This window comes from Gasterosteus aculeatus, chromosome 18 (assembly GCF_964276395.1).
Source record: "Gasterosteus aculeatus chromosome 18, fGasAcu3.hap1.1, whole genome shotgun sequence".
NCBI classification, from domain to species: Eukaryota; Metazoa; Chordata; class Actinopteri; order Perciformes; family Gasterosteidae; genus Gasterosteus; species Gasterosteus aculeatus.
This window is the reverse complement of record NC_135706.1, coordinates 16,826,363-16,849,395: the sequence shown is the minus strand read 5'-3', so window position 1 is coordinate 16,849,395 and position 23,033 is coordinate 16,826,363. Positions and strand designations below refer to the sequence as shown.

Sequence of the window (23,033 nt, the reverse complement as noted above, 5' to 3'; positions counted from 1 at the left end):
GGCTCGACGGACAAATGAACGACAGTAAGCTGCTTTGTACAAACAAACTTAAAATTCAGGTCCACAAAATCAAAAACTGCAGTTATAATATAATATAGCTATCAGCTCTCCCAAAGCAACTTTAGGGTTATTGGTTTTATTGTTAATGGAATTTACCTTAATTTAATCCATTTAAAATATTGGTTTTGCATTATTAAAAATATTTACAGGGATTTTGCTGTACTAATATATTAGTCTTAATATTTACAATAAAATAAGCTATTTTTAATTATTATAATATGAATGGATTTCAATTATAATATCACTATGACCACTGAAAGAAAATTATTATTTTACTTTTTTATTATTTAAATATTATATTATGAACGAAATTGGGATACATTAAAAGTGAAGCCCCGCCCACCAACTAGATTTAGATCACAGGATTAGACGCTGCTGTTGTCAGACTGATGTCTGAATGATGACAGGTTTGTTGTTGCGATCATGAAATTATTCCGGACCAATAGTTTTACCCTGGACAAGCAATGATCCACACATCTCATTGTCACAACACAACATGCTTCACTCATTCATGTGTTGTGTTCAGGTTCTGTGAGGCTTTCAGTGACTTGCTGCTCTAGCTCATGAACCACGCCGTCCTGTTAACAACCTCAGCCAATAGTGAAAGGGTCAGGCTGAGGAGGATCCTAATTGGCTGCAGGCAGGAGTAGGGTGAGCTGACGTCACTGCAGTACTGAAGTACGTTTTCTAACCCTAACCCTAGGAGATACGGGGTTCTTATACTGGAAGATACCGGGTTCTTATACTGGAAGATACCGGGTTCTTATACTGGAGGATACATGGTTCTTATACTGGAGGATACAGGGTTCTTATACTGGAGGATACAGGGTTCTTATACTGGAGGATACAGGGTTCTTATACTGGAGGATACAGGGTTCTTATACTGGAGGATACAGGGTTCTTATACTGGGAGATTACAGGACTGACTGTGTTCAGTCATGGTAAAATGACAGAGATGAGGAAGAGGGTGGGGCCTGGATGCTGCCACTGTACATGCTGATGGAGGATGGGGGAGGGGTGGTGTATCTGTTTTGTATTCAATCTCATCACCTTGTTACTTGTGTGTATATATATATATATATGTATATGTGTGTGTGTGTGTGTGTGTGTGTGTGTGTGTGTGTGTGTGTATGCAAACATTTTACAAATATTTGACTCACCTGAACCAAGTGATCCCAAAGCTAGATCCAGTTAGAGCAGTTAATCTCAGTTAACTATAACTAAAATATATAAATATGGATCATAATGTTAGGTAATCACATATACTTTATATTTTTGTTGAAAATAAATGACACTACACTCACACGCACACTCACACGCACACTCACGGTCTTCTGAAGGTGAGAAATAATTTAAAGCTACAGGAGATAGTGCTTTGTCACCACGGACAACCCCTCCTCCTCCTCCTCCTCCTCTTCCTCTCCTCCTCCTCCATCTCTTCCTCGTATAACGGAGATAAACTGTGATCGTACCACATAAAGTGGGCGGGGTTTGTTGAGGTTGACCTTCACAGCCGCCTGAACTAAACATAGACACTAGACTTTACTACTGTTATTAAAGACACGTGAACTAAGCACAGACACGAGACTGTCTGTGCTTTGGTCTGTTGCTCAGAGACACTTTTGATCTGAAGCTGCACAGAGAGAGATAGACCACGTGACCTCCAGAGGGATCTCCCTCCAATGGAATGAATGAACTGTAAATAGGAGCCAATCAGGAATAGGAGGCGGGTATAAAAGGCTGAGCGCATCTTTAATCCGCAGTAGCAGAACCGGATCCGCTTGAGACCACTTCACAACAGACTGAACTAACAGGTAAGACCCTCTCACACTGACCAATCACAGCTGATCACCTCATCAATGCTCCCGGTTATTGGTTCCCCACCCAGAAAGAGGCTCGCGCTCAGCGGGCATCACACATCAGTCTCCGGCCTCAGAGTGCTGCAGGGTCACCGGAACAAAGAGGCTGCAGACAGACAGACAGACAGACAGACGGGCTGAATACTGGTTGTTAGCGTGCTGCTGAGCGTCACAGAGTCCGTCCGTCCGTCTGTCTGCAGCCCGTCTGTCCGCAGCCCGTCTGTCTGTCTGTCTGCAGCCCGTCTGTCCGCAGCCCGCCTGTCTGTCTGCAGCCCGTCTGTCCGCAGCCCGTCTGTCTGTCTGCAGCCCGTCTGTCCGCAGCCCGTCTGTCTGTCTGTCTGTCTGTCTGTCTGTCTGCAGGTGCTGCGCACTCACCGCTTCTTCATCTCGCGTGCGGTAGTTTAATGATCATAAACTTCAAATATCAACAGATTCGTTAAGGTCATTTGATGCTTCAATGTGCAGCTTTGAATAAAATGTTCTAATTCAACATTAAATCTTCTGCCCCAAACGTTTATCATGTATGAGCTGCGCATGCTCACGTCGGCTTGATTTACCACTTAAACGAGATGATTACGGATTAACGAGCACGAGCGCGGGTCACGCGCAGGACCCGGTTGAAGGTGACCGGAGTCTGAGGGGTTAAACCCGGTTTGGAGCTGCGTCACTCCGCGGCCTCCCGCAGACCAGTTGGACCCGCCCCGATCCAGGCCGGCCCGAACCGGGTCAGATCCCTGCAGAGGTTCGGAAGAGTCACATGACCTCATGCTGCAGATGGTCTGGACCATAAAACCAGATTCAGGATTATTTCAGGGACCACCACAATATGATGGTTCAAGGTTAACGACGCACACCAGCCGCACGCGCGCGCGCACACACACACACACACACACACACACACACAGCTTTTTCTTTTATATAATATCACAATGGAAAATTATATCTTTGGTAATAATATATTTTTATAAATAGCATTTATTTATAGTATTTATAATAATTTTTACATATTGAGTAGAACTAGTAACACTGTATTTTGCTGATTTGGTTTCTATTTTGTTTAGATTTAACAAATTAATTTTATTAATTAATAGGAGGGTCCTTCTCCTGGTGGACAGACTACAATGTGTACAGAATGAACAACAACTCATGACAACCGGTTTATTTCCTTTATGTTAATTCAATAACATAAATACGAATCCTCATATACAAGGACACTAATATTGGGACTTATTTAAGAAGTGATGTGAGAAGAGAACACTAATGTTACAGTTTAAGTAAATCAACCTACATGAGAAGCTTATTTGTCCAAACTGTTCCGAGGTCAGGAGCCGGTCGTCATCATGCCTTTCGGAAATACCCACAACAAGCTGAAGATGAACTACTCATCGGACCAAGAGTACCCCGACCTCAGCCAGCACAACAACCACATGGCAAAGGTGCTCACACCTGAAATGTACGAACACCTGAGAGACAAGGAGACGCCCAGTGGCTTCACCCTGGACGACATCATTCAGACCGGCATCGACAACCCAGGTACAAGTTACACCTGTCTGAGCCAGGCAGCATCCTGGATTAGTTTATAACCTACCTGGTAACCCCTTATCTAACCAGGGCACCACTTATTTACACCATGTAACCCCTTAACTAAACCAGATAACCCTTTTAACCAGGTAGCTCCTGGTGCTGTGGGTCACCTTCATGCAGGGCGATTGTGATCCCGTCTTTAGCTGTTTCTTAATTGGATTGACTCAGGAAATCAGGTTAATTTCTGCTTGTTTAATACCCCACAAGGACGTTGTGAGTACTTCCTGTCTGGTCTCTTGATCCTTTGCATCCAAGCCATTAATTTAGCAACACACAAAAAAATAAATACAATTGTTAAGCACCGATATCAAATGTAAACTTCCAGCACAATTTACAAGAGAAGTCTAATTCCATCCATATTAAAACTACTGCATCACTCTGGTCCAAGTCAGAAAATTGGTGATCAGCAATTTTGTTTCCTACAGGTCACCCGTTCATCATGACGGTGGGCTGCGTCGCTGGAGACGAGGAGACATATGAGGTCTTCAAAGAGCTGCTGGACCCGGTGATTGAAGACCGTCACGGAGGGTACAAACCATCGGACAAACATAAGACTGACCTGAACCCTGAGAACCTGCAGGTAAACCACAACAAACCGTCCTGAACCAAGAAAACATGGATGTAGATTTGCTTGTGTCTAGAGTTTGGTCGATACTGGCCTCTACTAATTGGCACAGGAAAAACAAATAATGAAAAACCCTTCAATAGGGAGAAAAAAACGGAAGAAACCTTAGTGAGAACTTTGGAGGAGGATCCCTCTCCCAGGATGGACAGACTGCAACAGATGTCACGTGTACAGAATGAACAGCATAAATTAAATTCAAACAACGGAAATGATTCAAATATTGAGAGTAGTACACTGCATCAACAACCACCATCCACAGAAACCTGTGGGGAGGGGAAGCACAAAGAAGTCTGTAATGTTGGTTTATGATGACAGGGATAGGAATGTGATAATAATGTAGCAGCAGCAGGGCCATGGCAGGACCAGATCTACCCATGATCCATGGAAACCTGCAAGGTGAGAAAGCACAAAAACTACGAAGAAGAAGCTGTACATTATTGAGATGTGCATTATTATTTTATCTGAGAGAGTGAGCGAGAGACTCTGTGTGCACCCCAGTTTAGGCCTATAGCAGCTTAACTAAGGGCTGGTCCAGGCTAACCTGAGCCAGCCCTAACTAAGTGGTATCAAAGAGGAAAGCTTTATCTGAAAAGAGCTGACCGAATCTGCCCCCCGGACTGAAAGTGGAACCTGGTTCCACAAAAGAGGAGCTTGATAACTGAAGGCTCTGCCCCCAGCCTACTTTTTAAAACCATAGGAACAACAAGTAACCCAGCATCTATGGAGCGCAGCTGCCTTGTAGGGCAATACGGTGTTACAAGCTCTTTAAGATACAACGGTGCCTCACCAGCAAGTGCCTTGTAGGTGAGGAGAAGTACCTTAAAATCTATTCTTGATTTAACAGGGAGCCAGTGCAGAGAAGTTAATACAGGAGTGATATGATCCCTTTTCTTAGTTCTTGTTAATACACGTGCTGCAGCATTCTGAATCAACTGGAGAGGCTTAAGAGATTTACAAGAGCAGCCTGATAACAGAGAATTACAGTAGTCCAGTCTGGAAGTAACAAACGCATGAACAATTTTTTTTTCTGCATAACTTTGAGACAGGAAGTTCCTGATTTTTGATATGCTGGTTCACCTTGTTTCAGGGAGGAGATGATCTGGATCCAGACTACGTCCTAAGCTCTCGTGTCCGGACAGGTCGCAGCATCCGCGGCTTCTGTCTGCCTCCTCACTGCAGCCGAGGAGAACGCCGCGCCATTGAGAACCTGTCCTTGGAAAGTATGACATCACTTACTATGTTCTGCTGTGTGTCATGAGCTACAAAGTTGTGTGTATATATAAATATGTATGTATTAAAGCTCCATCTTCTTGCTCCTGTTGCTCTTCTAACTCCTTTCTTTTCTCCTTGTTCTCACTTGTCACTCTTCTCACTCTTTGTTATCATGTGATGTTGAAAGCCAATAAGCTGACTGAGTTAACAGGAACTGACTGTGGATCAGCTCTCTGACGAGATGAATTAGTGGGATAAACTCGTAACCCATCTACTCTTATCCAGATGTGCTCTTTATTTGGATGCATCAGTGATTGTCACTGAGCAGATCAAAGTGTTGTACAACTCGGACTCTCAGGCCGTGAGACATCCTTCACATTATAAGGCCAAAGACCACCTAGTCCAGTCCTAAACTGGATCCGCTGAGACGAGCACTCTCTCTGACCCCTACTGGGGTATACATTTATGGAAATGAATAATAACATTAATATTAGTTTTCATGATGCCATTCCTATCTATATTCTTGGCCTGATGTTGTATTTTAGTAAATGTCTGAACTTTAATTTGAACACCTGGACTCATCTGAGCTTCCCCTGTGACCTCTAACCCCCTGCAGGTCTGGATGTGCTGGATGGGGACTTAAAGGGGAAGTACTACGCTCTGAAGAACATGACCGAGGAGGAGCAGCAGCAGCTAATCGATGACCACTTCCTGTTTGATAAGCCTGTCTCCCCCCTGCTGCTCGCCTCTGGCATGGCCCGCGACTGGCCCGATGGCCGCGGCATCTGGTCAGTACCGAAGGCACCTGGACGGGTGACTCTCTTCCTGTCCCATTGTAACCGCTGTCTTTCGCCTGCAGGCACAACGACAACAAGACCTTCTTGGTTTGGGTGAACGAAGAGGATCACCTGCGGGTCATCAGCATGCAGAAAGGAGGAAACATGAAGGAGGTGTTCAACCGCTTCTGCACTGGACTCACCAAGGTGGACACCTGCACGCCCATTTCCCTCTTTCTATACCAATGACATCACCATTGCTCATCACCTGACCACCTGTCTCCCTCTCTCTCGGGCAGATCGAGGGCTTGTTTAAGGAACGAGGTCACGAGTTCATGTGGAACGAACACCTGGGCTATGTCCTCACCTGTCCTTCCAACCTGGGGACGGGACTGAGGGCCGGAGTCCATGTCAAGCTGCCAAACGTCAGCAAGCACGAGAAGTTCGGAGAGATCCTGAAGAGGCTGAGGCTGCAGAAGAGGGGCACAGGTAAGCTCACAGACAGGTGGGGAGACAGTGGACATGATGACATCACACACCGGGTCAGCCTGAAGAGGCTTCTCCCTGATGAGTTGAAGAAGTACCTGTGACATCACTTCCTGTCTGTGTCTGTCAGGGGGCGTGGACACAGCAGCGGTGGGTGGAGTCTTTGATATTTCCAACGCTGACCGTCTGGGCTTTTCCGAGGTGGAGCTGGTGCAGATGGTGGTGGATGGTGTCAACCTGCTGGTGGACATGGAGAAACGTCTGGAGGCTGGAGAGAGCATCGATGACATCATACCAGATCAGAAGTGAACTGTAACCTCTGACCTGTGAAACACCTCCCACTACCCCCCTCTCCCCCACATACCGTTGCTCACTGTAACCAATTAGAATCCGTCCTGACGCAAACGGCCGTTTAAAGCCGCCCAGTTAATGTCCAATGTGGAGGATTTTCTATTTCCTGTTGGACCGATCTAACACATGAAATACCTAATAAAGTCTGTGTGGACCCGACTAAACGCTGCAGCGTCTTCATTCTGCACCAACATGTAGTACCCAATGAGGTACTATATGTAGCACATGATGAGATACTATGTACCTCTGATTTATAATACAGTAACAAGTACTATAAGTACCCCTGAGATTTAGTACTATATGTGCCTCTGAGATGTAGTACATGAGATACTATATCTACCTCTGATACAAAAACAAGTAGCATAAGTACCTTTGATATGTTCATTATGAAGTACTCAGATATAATACAGTACAAAGTGCTACAGTTGCAATCAAAATTATTTAACCCCCATTGCACATTAGGTTTATTGGCAAAATATACAATTTCTCAGCTGTTTGCAATAAACAAATTACACAAGAATTGTTTAATGAAACTAATATTACAAAGGTTTTATCAAAATTCAACACAAAGTGCTACTTTTAATGACTGTATAATACATCCATCCATCCATCCATTGTCAAACCACTTATCCTGCACCTGTATAATACAGTATAACGAAAATTTACCACAGTCTCAAAATTATTCAACCCCTTCATGACAAGCATCTTCATCTTGTATATGTACCTCTGACCGGTCTCTTCTTCCCTTTCTGTCCAAAACCCTTGAACGTGCGATCTTTAACCAACTCTCCTCCTATCTCCACCGTAACAACCTCCTTGACCCCCACCAGTCAGGCTTCAAGGCTGCTCTCCTTGCTGTCTCAGGGCAACTCCACACTGCTAGAGCTCCTCTCTCTCCTCTGTCCTCGTCCTTCTGGACCTCTCTGCTGCGTTTGACACAGTCAACCACCAGATCCTTGTCTCCTTCCTTCAGGAACTTGGTGTCTCAGGCTCTGCTCTCTCCCTTCTCTCGTCCTACCTCGACGGACGCACCTACCGGGTAACCTGGAGAGGATCTGTGTGGGAACCTTGTCCTCTTACTGCTGGAGTTTCTCAGGGTTCCGTCCTGGGTCCCCTCCTCTTCTCGCTCTACACCAACTCTCTCTCGCTGTCATTCGCTCACATGGCTTCTCCTACCACAGCGATGCCGATGACACCAACTAATTCTCTCGTTCCCTCACTCTGATCTCTGCCTGTCTGACTGACATCTCTCAGTGGATCCGCCCACCATCTGAAAATCAACCCCGACAAGACGGAACTACTTCTCTTTCTGGGGAAAGATTCTCCTACACAGGACCTGACTGTTAACTTTGAGTCGTGACGTCGACAGCCGACTCTCCCTGACTCCAACATCACTGACAACACCATCCTGTAGATACTCGCTCTACAACATCAGTAGAACATGTCCTCATCTCACTCAGAAGGCAGCCCAGGTACTGATTCAGGCTCTTGTTGTCTCCCTCCTGGACTACTGTAACTCCCTCCTGCAGGTCTCCTGCTACCACCATTCCACCTCTGCAGCTCATCCAGAATGCAGCAGCTCCACTGGTCTTTAACCTTCCTAAGTTCTCCCTCACTCCTCCACTCCTCCGCTCTCTTCACTGGTACCGGTGGCTCATCCAGTTCTAAACATGGTGCTCACGTACCATGCTGTGAATGGATGGGGTCCAGCTTCCATCCAGGACCTGGTCCAACCCGACATCCCGACCTCTGACCTCTCCTCTCTGCATGTGATAAACTGCTTGTTCCTCCTCACTGAGAGCAAAACACTCGACTAGATCTCCACTCTTTGCTGTCCTGCTCCTAAATGGTGGAAGGAGGTCTCTGAAGACATCAGGACCACAGAGAGCCTTCACATCTTCAGACTAAAGACACACCTCTTCAGACTCTACCTCCACTAACACACTAACTGTAGCACTTACATTGGACTTATAATGGTTCTTATCTACAGCTACTGTAGCTACTTTCTTGTTTCTTGTTCTTCGGAGTTTGTGTCCTTATGGTTGAAATGTTCTTATTGTAAGTCGCTTTGGATAAAAGCGTCAGATAAATGACATGTGATGTAGTACAGTATGAAGTATTATATGTACCGCAGATATAAAACAGTAGAAAGTACTATATGAAATGTACTACAGTGAAAAGTACTATTAGTACCTCTAAAGATGTAGTACAGTAGGAACATGTACATGAGATGTATTAGGGGAGTAGAGGTGAAGTACTAGTACCTTGAACCTGAGATGTAGTACATGAGTATAAAGTAAAGTACCAGTACCTTGACTGAGCTGTATTGGAGTGAAAATAATAGTAATTGGATGTACTAGTATCTTGGTTGTGAGATGTAGTACAGGAGTATTAAATGAAGTACTAATACCGGTGTTGTACTGCGATTCACAGAGCTGTCAGACAGGAAGTTGTGATGCGTTCAAGGTGTTTAATGACACATAAGTGAACCTCAGGTTCAACAATCAGCTGACTGCTGACATACAAAAGAAAACAACGGAAGCAGTCACACAAACTATTTACATTCACAAACATGGCTCCTCCCCATAGCCGTGGCCCCTCCCCATGGCCGTGGCCCCTCCTTTAGGTTGCCAGCAGGTGAGTCATGGCTGAGGGCTTTTAAAAATAAAGTGTATACTGTGATCTTCATAACACTGGACTCCAAATCCCAACATCCTTTGCCATACAATCAATGATACGCAGAGAGCAGCTAATCAATTCATCGATTACATTCTCCCTCTCCCTCCCTGTCTGTCTCTGACCCGTCTCCCTCTCCCTCCCTGTCTGTCTCTGACCCGTCTCCCTCTCCCTCCCTGTCTGTCTCTGACCCGTCTCCCTCTCCCTGTCTGTCTGTGACCCGTCTCCCTCTCCCTGTCTGTCTCTGAGCCGTCTCCCTCTCCCTCCCTGTCTGTCTCTGACCCGTCTCCCTCTCCCTGTCTGTCTGTCTCTGACCCGTCTCCCTCTCCCTGTCTGTCTCTGACCCGTCTCCCTCCCTGTCTGTCTCTGACCCGTCTTCCTCTCCCTCCCTGTGTGTCTTTGACCCGTCTTCCTCTCCCTGTCTGTCTGTCTCTGACCCGTCTCCCTCCCTGTGCGTCTCTGACCCTGTCTTCCTCTCCCTCCCTGTGTGTCTTTGACCCGTCTCCCTCTCCCTCCCTGTCTGTCTCTGACCCGTCTCCCTCTCCCTGTCTGTCTGTGACCCGTCTCCCTCTCCCTGTCTGTCTGTGACCCGTCTCCCTCTCCCTCCCTGTCTGTCTCTGACCCGTCTCCCTCTCCCTGTCTGTCTGTCTCTGACCCGTCTCCCTCTCCCTGTCTGTCTCTGACCCGTCTCCCTCCCTGTCTGTCTCTGACCCGTCTTCCTCTCCCTCCCTGTGTGTCTTTGACCCGTCTTCCTCTCCCTCCCTGTGCGTCTCTGACCCTGTCTTCCTCTCCCTCCCTGTGTGTCTTTGACCCGTCTTCCTCTCCCTCCCTGTGTGTCTCTGACCCTGTCTTCCTCTCCCTCCCTGTCTGTCTCTGACCCGTCTGCCTCTCCCTACTTGTCTGTCTGTCTCTGACCCGTCTCCCTCTCCCTGTCTGTCTCTGACCCGTCTCCCTCCCTGTCTGTCTCTGACCCGTCTTCCTCTCCCTCCCTGTGTGTCTTTGACCCGTCTTCCTCTCCCTCCCTGTGCGTCTCTGACCCTGTCTTCCTCTCCCTCCCTGTGTGTCTTTGACCCGTCTTCCTCTCCCTCCCTGTCTGTCTCTGACCCGTCTGCCTCTCCCTACTTGTCTGTCTGTCTCTGACCCGTCTCCCTCTCCCTGTCTGTCTCTGACCCGTCTCCCTCCCTGTCTGTCTCTGACCCGTCTTCCTCTCCCTCCCTGTGTGTCTCTGACCCGTCTCCCTCTCCCTCCCTGTGTGTCTCTGACCCTGTCTTCCTCTCCGTCTCTATAACTTAAGTTCGTTGGCGATCTTGGAGGCGATGTTCTTGAAGGCGATGGACGCTCCGGATACCCGTTTGAAGCGGACGCCGTTGAGCGAGAGGCGGGGAAGTTTGCAGACCTCCATCTCCCATTGGACGAGGCTGTCTAGGTGTCCGTCGCCATGGACACAGAGCAGCAGGAAGCGCTCACGCTGCTCGTAGTCGCAGTTATTGGCGTCGAGGATTTTCCTGATCTCCTTCATCATGTCCTGAGCCTCCATGGAGGAAGTGGTCTTCATACTCCAGGTGAACCTCAGGGAGCGAGGTTTTGACTCCCGCGGCTGTGGAGCAGCAGGAGAACCAGGATCCTCCTTCTGATCACATGATATGTTCCGACTACACAAGGGAGGAGAAGTTTCCTTTTTAATTCCTACGGTTGTAATAAAACAAAGTAGGAAAAGCACGGAGGGGGATGAATACGTTTACAGGCCCTGTGTATATTTATCTGTATAAACATGTACACGCACACACACATATATACAGATACATGCATGCAGACATATACACACTTTCAGTGCCTTCCATAAATATTTCATCCCCTTGGACTTTTCTAAATTTCCTTCTGGTACAACCACAGATTCAGATCATTTCATTGGGATTTTATGAAATGGACAAACACAAAATGGTCTGGGGGAGTTTTCATGGATTCAAAAAAACATTTGAAAACTTATGCATCAACTGCTATGTTCTTATTATTGTTTGTGTCACAATAAAAGGGATTTTCCACCTCCAAAGTACTATGCATCAAAAGTATATTTAAGTATTTGAATCGGACGCAGGCTCTGTATACACAGTACCGACACCGAGGGGCTCTGCGTGGTCCTACCTGCGCGTGAGCTTGAAGGTGAGTTTGGAGAAGAGGTTGGTCGACCCTCTGGCTCGTGATTGGGCGTCATGGGAAAGGCTGGGCGAGGCGGGGGGGCTGTTGTGGGCGGGGCTTCGTTTGTCCCTCAGCTGACCGGCGTGGAAGGTGCTGCGGCTCGCTGTCCCTCGAGGGAAACGCAGCCGGTCGGGTGGTGTTGCTCCACTGCTCACAATGTGGGCGGAGACTCCGCCCACTGACCTCTCAGGGGGGTTTGCAGCAGCGCTGAGGAGGGGAGGGTTCATTACTACAGGTTACAGCTTTAGACCAGAGGGGCTCACCTGGTGGACTTATACCTGTTCTCTTTGCCGTTCTGCACCACTGAGGGTCGCTCTGCAGATTTACTCTCAGTACAAACATACGTGTTCCTCCTCGTCATGCTGGACGACGCGCTCTGAGACAAACGATAACCAATAATCAATAGTCCATACCCCTCTTAGATCAGCTTTCACGCTCTGAGCGGTAATGAATAATCAATGTATTGCAGCGATCAGGTCCTCCACACTCAGACAAACACAATAATCAATCAGTCTGACCTTTGAACTTAAGGTGGGCGTGACTGACGTCGTCCTATGCTCAGGGATGTTAGCCATGTTGGGGTTGTTGGCGTTGCCTAGCAGCGGATTGCCTCCATCCAGAGGACTGGACTTCCTTTTGGGACCACCCGCTTCCTGCTTCACCTCCTCCTCTGCAGATGCTACATTGTGACTCCTCCTGGTGGGAGGATCCACCGAGGGGGCGGGACAGACTGAGAGGGGGAGACAGGAGTTACAGCCTGCAGCCTGTCCGTGAGCATCACATTGTGGCTCTGATTGTGGTTCTGCTGGTTACCTTGGTCGCTATGCCTCCTCTGTTTGGAGGAGGAGCGATGGTTGAGGAGGTGAGCAGGAGACTGAAAAGGTTTGCTGGATTCGCTCACCTCCGCCTGAACAACAAACACACAGTTACCATCACCGGCCGGCCTCTCGGTGTGCAACACCTGCAGTCACCATGGAAACCACCTCTGACCTCAGCAGCGTGGCGGCCCAGCAGTAGGTAGGCAGCTGTGATGTCATCATATTTCATCTTGGTGAGCGAATCATTAATGTCCTCCCTAGAGTAGCCCATCCCCACCATGAGGTCTGCAACACGAATACACGAGTACCTTCAGCTGTGCACTGGTACATTACATGCATACATCAGGAAACATGTATTGCCAAAATATGTCAAACATACAAGGAGTTTGTCTTGGCGGTTGGTGCGTGACAGTAGACAGTGTGACAATAGACAACAAGACAGCACAGGTAATAAAATACAATGGTTTGTTACATACATACATATATACATATATATATATATATATTAGGGCTGTCAGTAGATTAAAAAAAACTAAATTGCACATTTTCATTATTCGCAATTAATGAATGTTGTTGTTGTTTCTTCTAAAGACTAAATCTTACAAATAATGAGTAAGTGTGTATTGTAGACACTGTTGTTTAATTGTTTAACTCCACACATGGGATCATCTTTGAGGTGGAAGGTCCTCTGCACTTTACTCTCAGCAGTGTTTCAAGTCCCACATTTAGCCAGAACGTTTCCAAACCCAGACACTCACTACGCAGTAGAAGTATCGATTCTAGAGTTTAAAAGACTTCTGTTGAAGTCTCAACTCAAGCTTTTTACTTAAGTAAAAGTATAAAAGTACCGGTTTCAGAACTACTTAAAGTATAAAAGTAGTAACGTGAGGGGAAAAAAATGGACCAACTCTGGTGTAACAGTTTATCAGATGACGTCACCTGCTGTTGGGATGGAAACATGACGATATTCAGAGAGGGACACATGTATCCACCCGCATGCTGCACAACTTAAACAGATCAAACCAGAGTCCATGAGTCGGAGGACGGACGCACACGTAGTTCCCATTGATTAGGTAGACTGCAGTGGCTCCCCTACATTTACAACTTCATGGGGGGGCTCTTGAACGTGTGATCTTTAACCAACTCTCCTCCTATCTCCACCGTAACAACCTCCTTGACCCCCACCAGTCAGGCTTCAAGGCTCCACAGAGACTGCTCTCCTCGCTGTCTCAGGGCAACTCCACACTGCTAGAGCTCCTCTCTGTCCTCTGTCCTCGTCCTTCTGGATCTCATCTCCCTCCTGGACTACTGCAACTGTCTCCTGCAGGTCTCCTGCTACCACCATTCCACCTCTGCAGCTCATCCAGAATGCAGCAGCTCCACTGGTCTTAAACCTTCCTAAGTTCTCCCTCACTCCTCCACTCCTCCGCTCTCTTCACTGGTACCGGTGGCTCATCCAGTTCTAAACATGGTGCTCAGGTACCACGCTGTGAATGGATGGGGTCCAGCTTACATCCAGGACCTGGTCCAACCCGACATCCCGACCTCTGACCTCTCCGCTCTGCATGTGATAAACTGCTTGTTCCTCCTCACTGAGAGCAAAACACTGGACTAGATCTCCACTCTTTGCTGTCCTGCTCCTAACAGCAGCTAACAGCTGCTTTAACTGCGTTCAGATATTTGATCTCAATCTCCGCCACATTAATCACATATATTAACACATTATGGTTGACAGCCCCAACATACACACACACACACACACACACACACACACACACACACACACACACACACATCATGTGTACTTGTACTGTGAGTGAGGGAGTACCGATCCTCTCCTGGTCTCTGAGGTCCAGCTGCGGCTCCACAAAAGGTTTCAGCGATTCTTCATCAGAGCCGACATTGATCCAACGGTCCCTCATGATTACCTAAGAAATATTAATACTGTAATCGATAAACTCACCAATCACTTGAGGTGATGTATCCAGGTACTCACTAACAGGTGGTGTGTTCAGGTGTTCACCTCTAGAGTTCCTCTCTTTCCTGGGTTCAGCACCAGGAAGCGTTTCAGCAGACTCTCACAGTCAGTCGACATGTAGAAGGGAATACGATATTTACCACGAAGGACTCGCTCTCTCAGCTCCTACAGACAGAGGCAGAAGAGAGGGAGACCGTTTTAAAGTCGCTTTATTGCTTCATTTGCAGGGAGACAGGTCCCTTCTGGTTCTGGTCTTTATAAGATGTTGTCAGATGTTGCATGCTCCAAACAACGTTGAGCTCACTGCTCCTGTGGTCCAGGATCACGAGGAGCTGTCTCCTGTGAGACACCCTGTGTGCCAGCAGAGGAGATGTACAGCCAGAAGATTATTCTGAACTCCGCAGACTACTTTCCTGTGTCGCGACAACTCTCTGGTTATCACCTCATCTCCAATGAACGGAGGAACATTGTGGACCCATTGATCCTAAAGAGGCGGAACGGGATAGAACCTCGATACCGTTCTCAATGACAAGGTCGGCGTCTTCACGTGTTATTTATCTGACGCTTTTACCCAAAGCAACTTACAATAAGAACATTTCAACCATAGGGTACAAACTCAGAAGAACAAGAAACAAGAAAGTGTGATTTCCTCAAATAAGCCGATGTACAACTCGCTGTAGATAAGAACCATTATAAGTCCAGTGTAAGTGCTGCAGTTAGTTAGTGTGTTAGTGGAGGGAGAGTCTGAAGAGGTTTCACGCTGTGGACGAACATCTCCCCCACTGCAGCACAGGAAGCACGGCGGTACCCTGAAGCCGTGCTTCCTCGTTAGCTCCGTTAGCTTTGTGCTGGCGTGTAGCGCGGCAAACACAAACACAAACACCCCAAATAAGACTACACAAACACCAAAACACTCTACTCTCAATATCTAACAGTAGATCAATATACATGAAAAAACACTATCGATCTCAGCTCAACGCTCTGCACGCTTCAACAGCTCTTCACTCAGAGACAGAAACAGATGATGAAACTAGGCTAACCATTCACCCCACGTCCAGTCTGTGCAATGCTAGGACATTGGCTCTATTTGCAGGACTCTGACCTTGAGGTTCTGTCCATCAAAGGGCAGCGATCCACTGACCAAAGTGTAGAGGATCACTCCCAGACTCCACACATCCACCTCCGGACCGTCATACTTCTTACCCTGAAAGAGAGAGTGAGAGACGCGAGTTAGAGGTAGAAAGAGAGTGAGAGTAAATGAATGAGTGAGGAGTACCTGGAAAAGTTCAGGAGCCGCATACGGAGGAGAACCACAGAAAGTGTCCAGTTTTCCACCCACAGTGAACTCGTTACTGAACCCAAAATCTGCTATTTTAATATTCATGTCAGCATCCAGGAGGAGGTTCTCGGCCTGCAGGAGGAAGAGGAGGAGAAATAGGGGGGAGGGGAAGAAGAGGAGGGGGGGTGGAGGAAGATGAGGAGTAGGGGGAAGAAGAGGATGATATTTATCATGTCTAGCCATATAAACCTTAAACCTAGACTAGATTATCACTTACTAGAAAGCCTGGTCCTCAGTCTTTACCACCCAACCTGGAAACCACCCACTTCTCTTTGTTGTGTGTGTATGTTTATGTGTAGTAATATTAGGGCTGTCAAAGGTAACGCGCAAATCCATGAGATCATTGTGTCTGAGACTAATGGGATAAAATATTTGAATGCAACTTTGTTTCCTTCCGTGTGCGTTGACCCCTGAAGCCGCCGTGTGTTAGATGCAGAGAGCGAGGCGGTCGCTGAACAAGGAGAAGCTTTTTGTATTGGAAATAAAACAAAGAGGAAAACTGTGCTGGAGATCTCCAAATGATGGAGAGTAGAGAGCAAAGTGCAGGAGGACAACAGGAAGAGCCGCTAGTTCAACATGATCCACCGGAACAGATGATCACAACTTGTCTAAAATACACGCATTATAAAGTGATTACTTGATCATTCATTAGATTTAGTCTTTAGAAAAAAAGAAACAGTTATCAAGATGTTCTTCCGTGGAACCAGCTTCCACTTTCAGTCCGTGGGGCAGACAGTCAAAGATTTTCCTCTTCGACAATGCTTGTTGTTAGGGCTGGCTCGGGTTAGCCTGGACCAGCCCTTAGATAAGCTGCTATAGGCCCAGACTGCTGGAGGACGTCTTAAGCCGGGCGCCTGCGTCTTTACGCACTCGTTTCAATTCAGAGAGTCACGTCTTATTTTGTGGAAGTCGTTGGTTGCTTTATTTATTTATCATAGACTTTATTTCCCCGTGCATCCACACTGCTGCTTTTCATTGCGGACACGTTTGTCCCGTATTTTCCTCCACAACTTTGTTCCCATCAGACCAATTGCTGCCTTGTGCGCTGCAGGAGGCTTGCGTCGCAAGTCTAGAAAAAGGGGTCGACGCACGCAAGGAGGGGTGAAAAGGCACGCAACAGACACGCAGTGGACTCTCCGTCTTTGTGCTTTCTCGCCTCACAGGTATTCATAGTTCCATCTTCACCTTGTTATCCAGGGTCGGATTGCGGCGGCAGCAGTTCCAATGGGGGACCCCTAACTGCCCTTTGCCGGGCCACATCTACCAGCTCTGACTGGGGTAATCTCTCCACCTAGTTCTAGATCTTCCCGGAGCCTCTTTCCAGCTGGCCAAGTCTGGAACACCTCCTCAGGGAGGCACCCAGTCGGCATCTCTAGCAGATGCCCAAACCACCGCAACTAGCTCCTTTTCACACAAAGTAGCAGTGGCTCTACTACGAGCTCCTCATGGGTGGCTGAGCTTCTCACCACCCTCTTTAAGGGAGACGCCAGCCCCCCTCCCGAGGAAACCAATTTCAGCTACTTGTACCGTGACCTAGTTCTTTCAGTCACGACCCATCCAGCACCACCCCAAACTGCAAACCCTCCTCCTCCCGACTAGGCTACAATATCCTGTCCATGATACCACAAACAGGATTGGTGACAACCGCTAGAGCTGTGCGCCATCCTGTTTCAACTGGTAAACTGGTATAAAATTCCGTTACGGTATGAATGACAAAAGACATGTAGACTGTCTGAGCATACTCCCGGGCCCCCTCCATGATCCTGGAAAGAGTAAAGAGCTGGTCCATTGTTCCACGGCCAGGACAAAAAATCCGACGGTTTCTTTGGATGGTGGTTACATCTCACGGTGGTTGCATCTCACGGTGGTTGCATCTCATGGTGGTTGTCCCTGCAGTGGTCCTTCAGTACATCTGGCTTATTACTCTCAATATTTGAATAATTCGTCGTATGAATTGAACATATTAAACATCTTTTACGTTGTTCATTCTGTATATAAGACATCCATTGCATTCTGTCCATCCTGATAGAGGGATCCTTCTCCAACGTTCTCCAGAAAGTTCCTTATTTTTTTCATTTTGGGGGAGATTTCCTTTGCCAATGTGAGGGTTTCGGGACAGTGTTGTTGCATGTGTGCAGATTGCAAAGCCGTCTGAGGCAAAGTTTGGTACCTTGAGGTCACGGTGAACGATGTGCCTCTGATGACAGTATTGAACTGCAGACACAATCTGCAAAGACAGACAGACCGACAGGTTATTCTAACCTGGTAAATATAAACTATGAAATCATTGTGAAACATGGATCTGTTACCATGGTAACGCTTTAGAGTAGAGTGAGTGTTACCTGTCTGAATTTGGCTCTGGCCTCCTTCTCCTTCATCCTCCCATGAGCTACGAGGTAATCAAACACTTCACCTACGCGCACACACACACACACACACACACGCACACACACACATATACAGACACACATCAACACCGTGGGAACCTGATGCTGGCTAAAGGTCAAAGGTGTCACTGACCTCCACTGGCATATTCCATCACCAGGTACAGAGTCTTCTCGGTCTCTATCACCTCAAACAGCTTCACTGTGGACACACACCCACACACACATTACATTACAGGTCATTTAGCTGACGCTTTTATTCAAAGCGACTTACATTGCATTTTTTAACCAGGGCTTTGTACATTTTTGCCCAGGGCTCGAACCGCCAACCTTGTGCATCCCGGCGGTTAGGGTTAGCTACACCCTCTCTACTCCATGCACCACCGTCGCCGCACACACACACAAGTGACAGTTGAGAGACAAAAACACAGGTGACAGACAGACAGACAGGTTAGGTTTGGGCCAGACCATTAAAAATCATAGGGGGAGGGGGGGGCGGCGCGGATGGTAGCAAAGTCATTTGGTGGTCCGCACTGGAACCACTGGCGGGCCAGATTCGGCCTGCGGGCCTTGAGTTTGACATCTATGGCGGAAAATCACTGTCAAAATTCGGGAACGCAAATCAGGTTGATGCGCGCGCGTAAATCATCCGCGAGCAAAAGTTCGTCTTGCGCGAGATATTTGCTCGCTCGCGAAACGTGAACTTCCTCGCTCGCGAGGTTAGTCTCTGCTCGCGCTCAAAAGGTGTTTTTTCGAAGGTGCACACAACTATAGACGCCCATTTCCGCGCTAATGTAAGGGGATAGAAAGTCGAAATGATGAGATAAAACGTTGTCAAAAAACGCCCCCCTTGGGTAATCGTAGTGGAGCGTAGATGACAACCAGCTACAAGCATCATTTACCATCATTACTGGCACATTAAGAGCAACGCGTCCAGCTCGCAGACCGGTCCGTATTTGTAGAATACCGAAAAAAAAGTCTGAATCTGTGAATATTTTGCCAACTTTCAATACGGATTGACTTTTTGAAAATAAATAAATAATGAGGTTGTAGTGAATGTGATATACAAGATCTGCGCAGGCTCCTCCATAGTTCGCTAAAGTTATTAGATATTCAGATTCAGACTGACGGACCGGTCTGCGAGCTGGACGCGTTGCTCTTAATGTGCCGGTAATGATGGTAAATGACGCTTGTAGCTGGTGGTCGTCTACGCTCCACTACGGTTACACAGAGGTGGCGTTTGTTTTTTCTCATCATTTCGACTTTCTATCCCCTTAGATTAGTGCGAATGGGCGTCTATAGTTGTGTGAACGCATCACTCCAGCCAATCCAAAGACGCGGTTTGTAACCAATCAGATGTAGAGACCATGGTGACTGGCTCCGCCCCCTTACTGTCAAAAAGAAAAACAGCGAGCGCGTAGAAAACACCTTCGAGCGCCAGCAGAGACTAACCTCACGAGCGAGAAGGTTCACATTTCGCGAGCGAGCAAATATCTTTTGCTCGCGGATGTTCGATTTACGCGTGAGCATCAGCCTGATTTGCGCTCTCGAATTTTGACAGTGATTTGCCGCCATGGACATCTGTGGGTTACATATTAGGTGATGATGTGTTACTTTACTCACCGATGTTTGGGTGATTTAAGATCTTCATTATTCTGACCTCCCGGAACAGCTGACAGACAAACAGAGACACAGACATAGCGACAGACAGACAGGGAGGGAGACAGACAGACAAAGAGACAGACAAGAGAGATAGAGACAGACAGACAGAGAAAGAGACAAAAATACAGTGAGAGAGACAGGGAGACAGGTTATTACATCGACACTTTGATCTTGTGACATCTTTTCTGTGAACCAGACATTAGTAATCAAGTCTGAACTGGTCTCCGTGTCACCTTCTGCAGGCTGGTGGGGTTCAGCTGAGTCTTATCGATGATTTTGATTGCCACCTTAAAAAGGAACAAAAGAGGATTGATTCATTTTATGCTGAGATCAATAACATTATCATTATATTATTAATTATAATGAGCTCACATTCCGCAGAAGATTCCTCATCCTGTCTCATCCCTCTCGTCCTCTCATCCTGTCCCACTCTTCAACTCACCTCTCCTGTCTTACCACTCTTGTCCCCTCTCATCCTCTCATCATCTTTTTCTCACCTCTCATCGGCTGTGTCTCAAAGTCGCTAGGCTGCATCCTTAAGGACGCATACGTCACTTTGGCTGCGACTCGCCTGTCCCAATCCGTCGGCTCCTCCGAATGCGCTCGAGGGACGAGGTCCTCCAGGAGCCGATTTGGAGGATACATCTGATCTGTCCTTTGCGGCCCACCATATCCCAGCATGGAGAGCGGGCCGACGAGGATTTCATTTATTCAGGACTGAGGCGGGTGATCCGACATCGCGGAAAAGTTCACCTTTGAATGTAACGTTAATTCACTCGAATATCTACCGATGAAAATCAGTTTAAGTTACGTGACGTTGGTAACGGATGTTAACTTCGTCATGCTGCCCCCCCCTACATGCATTTTATACGTTTTGGGGTTTTTAAGGCTTTTATTGTTATGCGCAGCAGGTTGCTAGGCAATGGGAGCAGCGGAGGTAAGGCTGATGACGCAAGCAGGAAGTCCCCCGTAGGCCAGACCGTCCCACTTCAGAGACCGTTCAGTTCAGCCTATACGGTTGTTGAAGGAGCAGCCCGAGTCTGCCGCGAAGGCTGCAGGCTACAAGGATGCAGCCTAGTGACTGAGACACAGCTACCCTGTCCCATCCCTCGTCTCTTCCTTTCTCACCCCTTGCCTCACCTCTCGTCCTGTCCCACCACGTCTCACCCCTCGTCGTGTCTCCCCCCTCTGCTCACCTCTCGTCCTGTCCCACCACGTCTCACCCCTCGTCATGTCTCACCCCTCTGCTCACCTCTCGTCCTGTCCCACCACATGTCACACCCCTCGTCGTGTCCCACCCCTTGTCTCACCTCTCGTCCTGTGGGGACATGTCGTGCTAGCTTGACTTTAGCGAAGTTTCCCTTCCCGATGGTTTTCAGGAGTCGGTATTTTCCGACTTGTGGCGTCTCGTCCGCTGTGGACGAAAAGTTTTTACATCGAGCGGATCGGACAGAGCGGGACACCTGGCCACGCCCATCCTCCACTACGGCATGCTGGGAAAATAAAGACAGTTCCATTGTGTATTCAGTTACCTACAGGCTTCTGTCTTGTGGACTAACTGTTTAGTTCTGTCCCGTAGTAACTATATTATGTTATATTAAAATGCTTTTCAGTAGATCATTCCTGAAGAAACCATCGTTGAACTTTATTAAAAAGTTAAAGTAACAAACACACGGAAGAACTCACGGTGTCGGTGTCCCGTTCGTTGACGGTGGGCAGGGGGGTTCTACTGGACATGTTACCCGGGTCAGTGGAGGGGTTCCGGGCGTGTAGCCGCCTGTGTGACCCGGAACGCCTGCTGAAGTTTTAGCGGACTGTAGCCGGCTGGTTTACCTCTAGGTTCGGTTTATCCCCCGGCATCACTGGTTCCGGCCCTGACTACAGGACCGAACAGTTATCTTGATCGGCTGGGCTCGGCACGGCTTCTTTTCCGGTAGTTTTTACCCAAAATGGATCGAAACGGAACCGGAGCAACAGTTTCTCTTTACTGGCTAAGTTAGCATCCCGGCGGACGGGAGGCTAATGTTTCCGGGACCAGAGCCGGTCCAGGGTGGGTTGCTGCTCTCTGGTTCGGTTCTGACAGCTCAGCGGTGTTCGGTTCGTTCAGGTACTCCTCATCTTCTCCGCGGAGACTCTCTGCTAGCCGCTCTGCTAGCAGCAACCAAAATGGCGGACTCAGCAAACCCAGAGCGTAGACAGGATCTGACGTAGGTCGCTGTGTCTTAGGTGATTGGCTAGTGAAGCCAAGCGGTGGCGTCTGTTGTTGCTAGGGTGACTGGACAGAAAGACAGCGCAACGTCACCACATATAAATATATATATATATATATATATATATATATATATATATATGTATATATATATATATATATATATATATATATATATATATATATATATGTATATGTGTGTGTGTGTGTGTGTATATATATATATATATGTGTGTGTGTGTGTGTGTATATATATATATATATATATATATGTGTGTGTGTGTGTGTATATATATATATATATATGTGTGTGTGTGTATATATATATATATATATATATATATATATATATATATATATATGTGTGTGTGTGTATATATATATATATATATATATATATGTGTGTGTATATATATATATACATATGTATATATGTGTGTATATATATATATATACATATACATATATATATATATGTGCATGTCTCTCTCTCTTGGTACAGGCAGCTCGCTCACCCATAACATTGTGTTGGTAGTGGTACGTGTACTTTTTAAATAAACCATAACTCAATTGAATAATTTCGAGACTGCAGTAAATTCATTAAAGTCATTAAAAGTAGCATTTTGTGTTGAATTTGGATAAAACCTTTGTAATATTAGTTTCATTAAACTACTTAAACAATTATTGTGTAATTTGTTTATTGCAAACAGCTGAGAAATTGTGCAATGGGGGGTTGAATAATTTTGATTGCAACTGTACTAGTTTGTTGTATTTAAACACAAATGTCAGGTTTATGTCATAGAACATCAGATGAAACC

General features: G+C 47.0%; 2 protein-coding genes across 9 annotated transcripts; one reads left to right on the top strand and one right to left on the bottom strand.

Moving 5' to 3' along the window:
• Window positions 1–1,574: 1,574 nt before the first annotated feature.
• Window positions 1,575–7,112, top strand: ckbb (creatine kinase, brain b). Of its 2 annotated transcripts, none has more exons than XM_078093868.1 (8): window positions 1,575–1,874; window positions 3,245–3,452; window positions 3,929–4,083; window positions 5,216–5,348; window positions 5,957–6,128; window positions 6,200–6,323; window positions 6,416–6,605; window positions 6,733–7,112. In XM_078093868.1, exons 2-8 carry the CDS (start codon window positions 3,260–3,262, stop codon window positions 6,909–6,911), a joined length of 1,146 nt encoding a protein of 381 aa, XP_077949994.1. In that variant the 5' UTR covers window positions 1,575–1,874; window positions 3,245–3,259; the 3' UTR covers window positions 6,912–7,112. The 2 variants fall into 2 exon arrangements, with proteins under 2 accessions (XP_077949994.1, XP_077949993.1); XM_078093867.1 differs by having other exon boundaries at window positions 1,678–1,874; window positions 3,240–3,452.
• Window positions 7,113–9,409: 2,297 nt separating this feature from the next.
• On the bottom strand, window positions 9,410–22,193 carry LOC120814550 (MAP/microtubule affinity-regulating kinase 3). Of its 7 annotated transcripts, none has more exons than XM_078093860.1 (17): window positions 21,693–22,192; window positions 21,317–21,499; window positions 20,240–20,293; window positions 19,968–20,016; window positions 18,481–18,546; window positions 18,303–18,373; window positions 18,131–18,187; window positions 15,898–16,032; window positions 15,724–15,825; window positions 14,667–14,786; window positions 14,472–14,571; window positions 12,816–12,928; window positions 12,639–12,732; window positions 12,344–12,555; window positions 12,104–12,201; window positions 11,772–12,032; window positions 9,410–11,281 (listed from the first exon to the last, which is right to left on the bottom strand). In XM_078093860.1, exons 1-17 carry the CDS (start codon window positions 21,741–21,743, stop codon window positions 10,912–10,914), a joined length of 2,136 nt encoding a protein of 711 aa, XP_077949986.1. In that variant the 5' UTR covers window positions 21,744–22,192; the 3' UTR covers window positions 9,410–10,911. The 7 variants fall into 7 exon arrangements, with proteins under 7 accessions (XP_077949986.1, XP_077949989.1, XP_077949987.1 ...); XM_078093863.1 differs by having other exon boundaries at window positions 21,317–21,420; XM_078093865.1 differs by having other exon boundaries at window positions 11,193–11,315; window positions 21,693–22,193.
• Between the last annotated feature and the right edge of the window lie 840 nt (window positions 22,194–23,033).

Excerpts from the sequence above, each read along its gene's own strand:
- LOC120814550 (XM_078093860.1), bottom strand. The coding sequence starts at position 21,743 with ATGTCCAGTAGAACCCCCCTGCCCACCGTCAACGAACGGGACACCGAC. Across the intron at positions 20,294-21,316 it reads ATGTCCCCACAGGACGAGAG|GTGGCAATCAAAATCATCGA; the intron begins GTGAGACAAGGG and ends TTCCTTTTTAAG. Across the intron at positions 12,033-12,103 it reads CAGAACGGCAAAGAGAACAG|CGCTGCTGCAAACCCCCCTG; the intron begins GTATAAGTCCAC and ends TCCCCTCCTCAG.
- ckbb (XM_078093868.1), top strand. The coding sequence starts at position 3,260 with ATGCCTTTCGGAAATACCCACAACAAGCTGAAGATGAACTACTCATCG. Across the intron at positions 4,084-5,215 it reads TGAACCCTGAGAACCTGCAG|GGAGGAGATGATCTGGATCC; the intron begins GTAAACCACAAC and ends ACCTTGTTTCAG. Across the intron at positions 5,349-5,956 it reads TGAGAACCTGTCCTTGGAAA|GTCTGGATGTGCTGGATGGG; the intron begins GTATGACATCAC and ends AACCCCCTGCAG.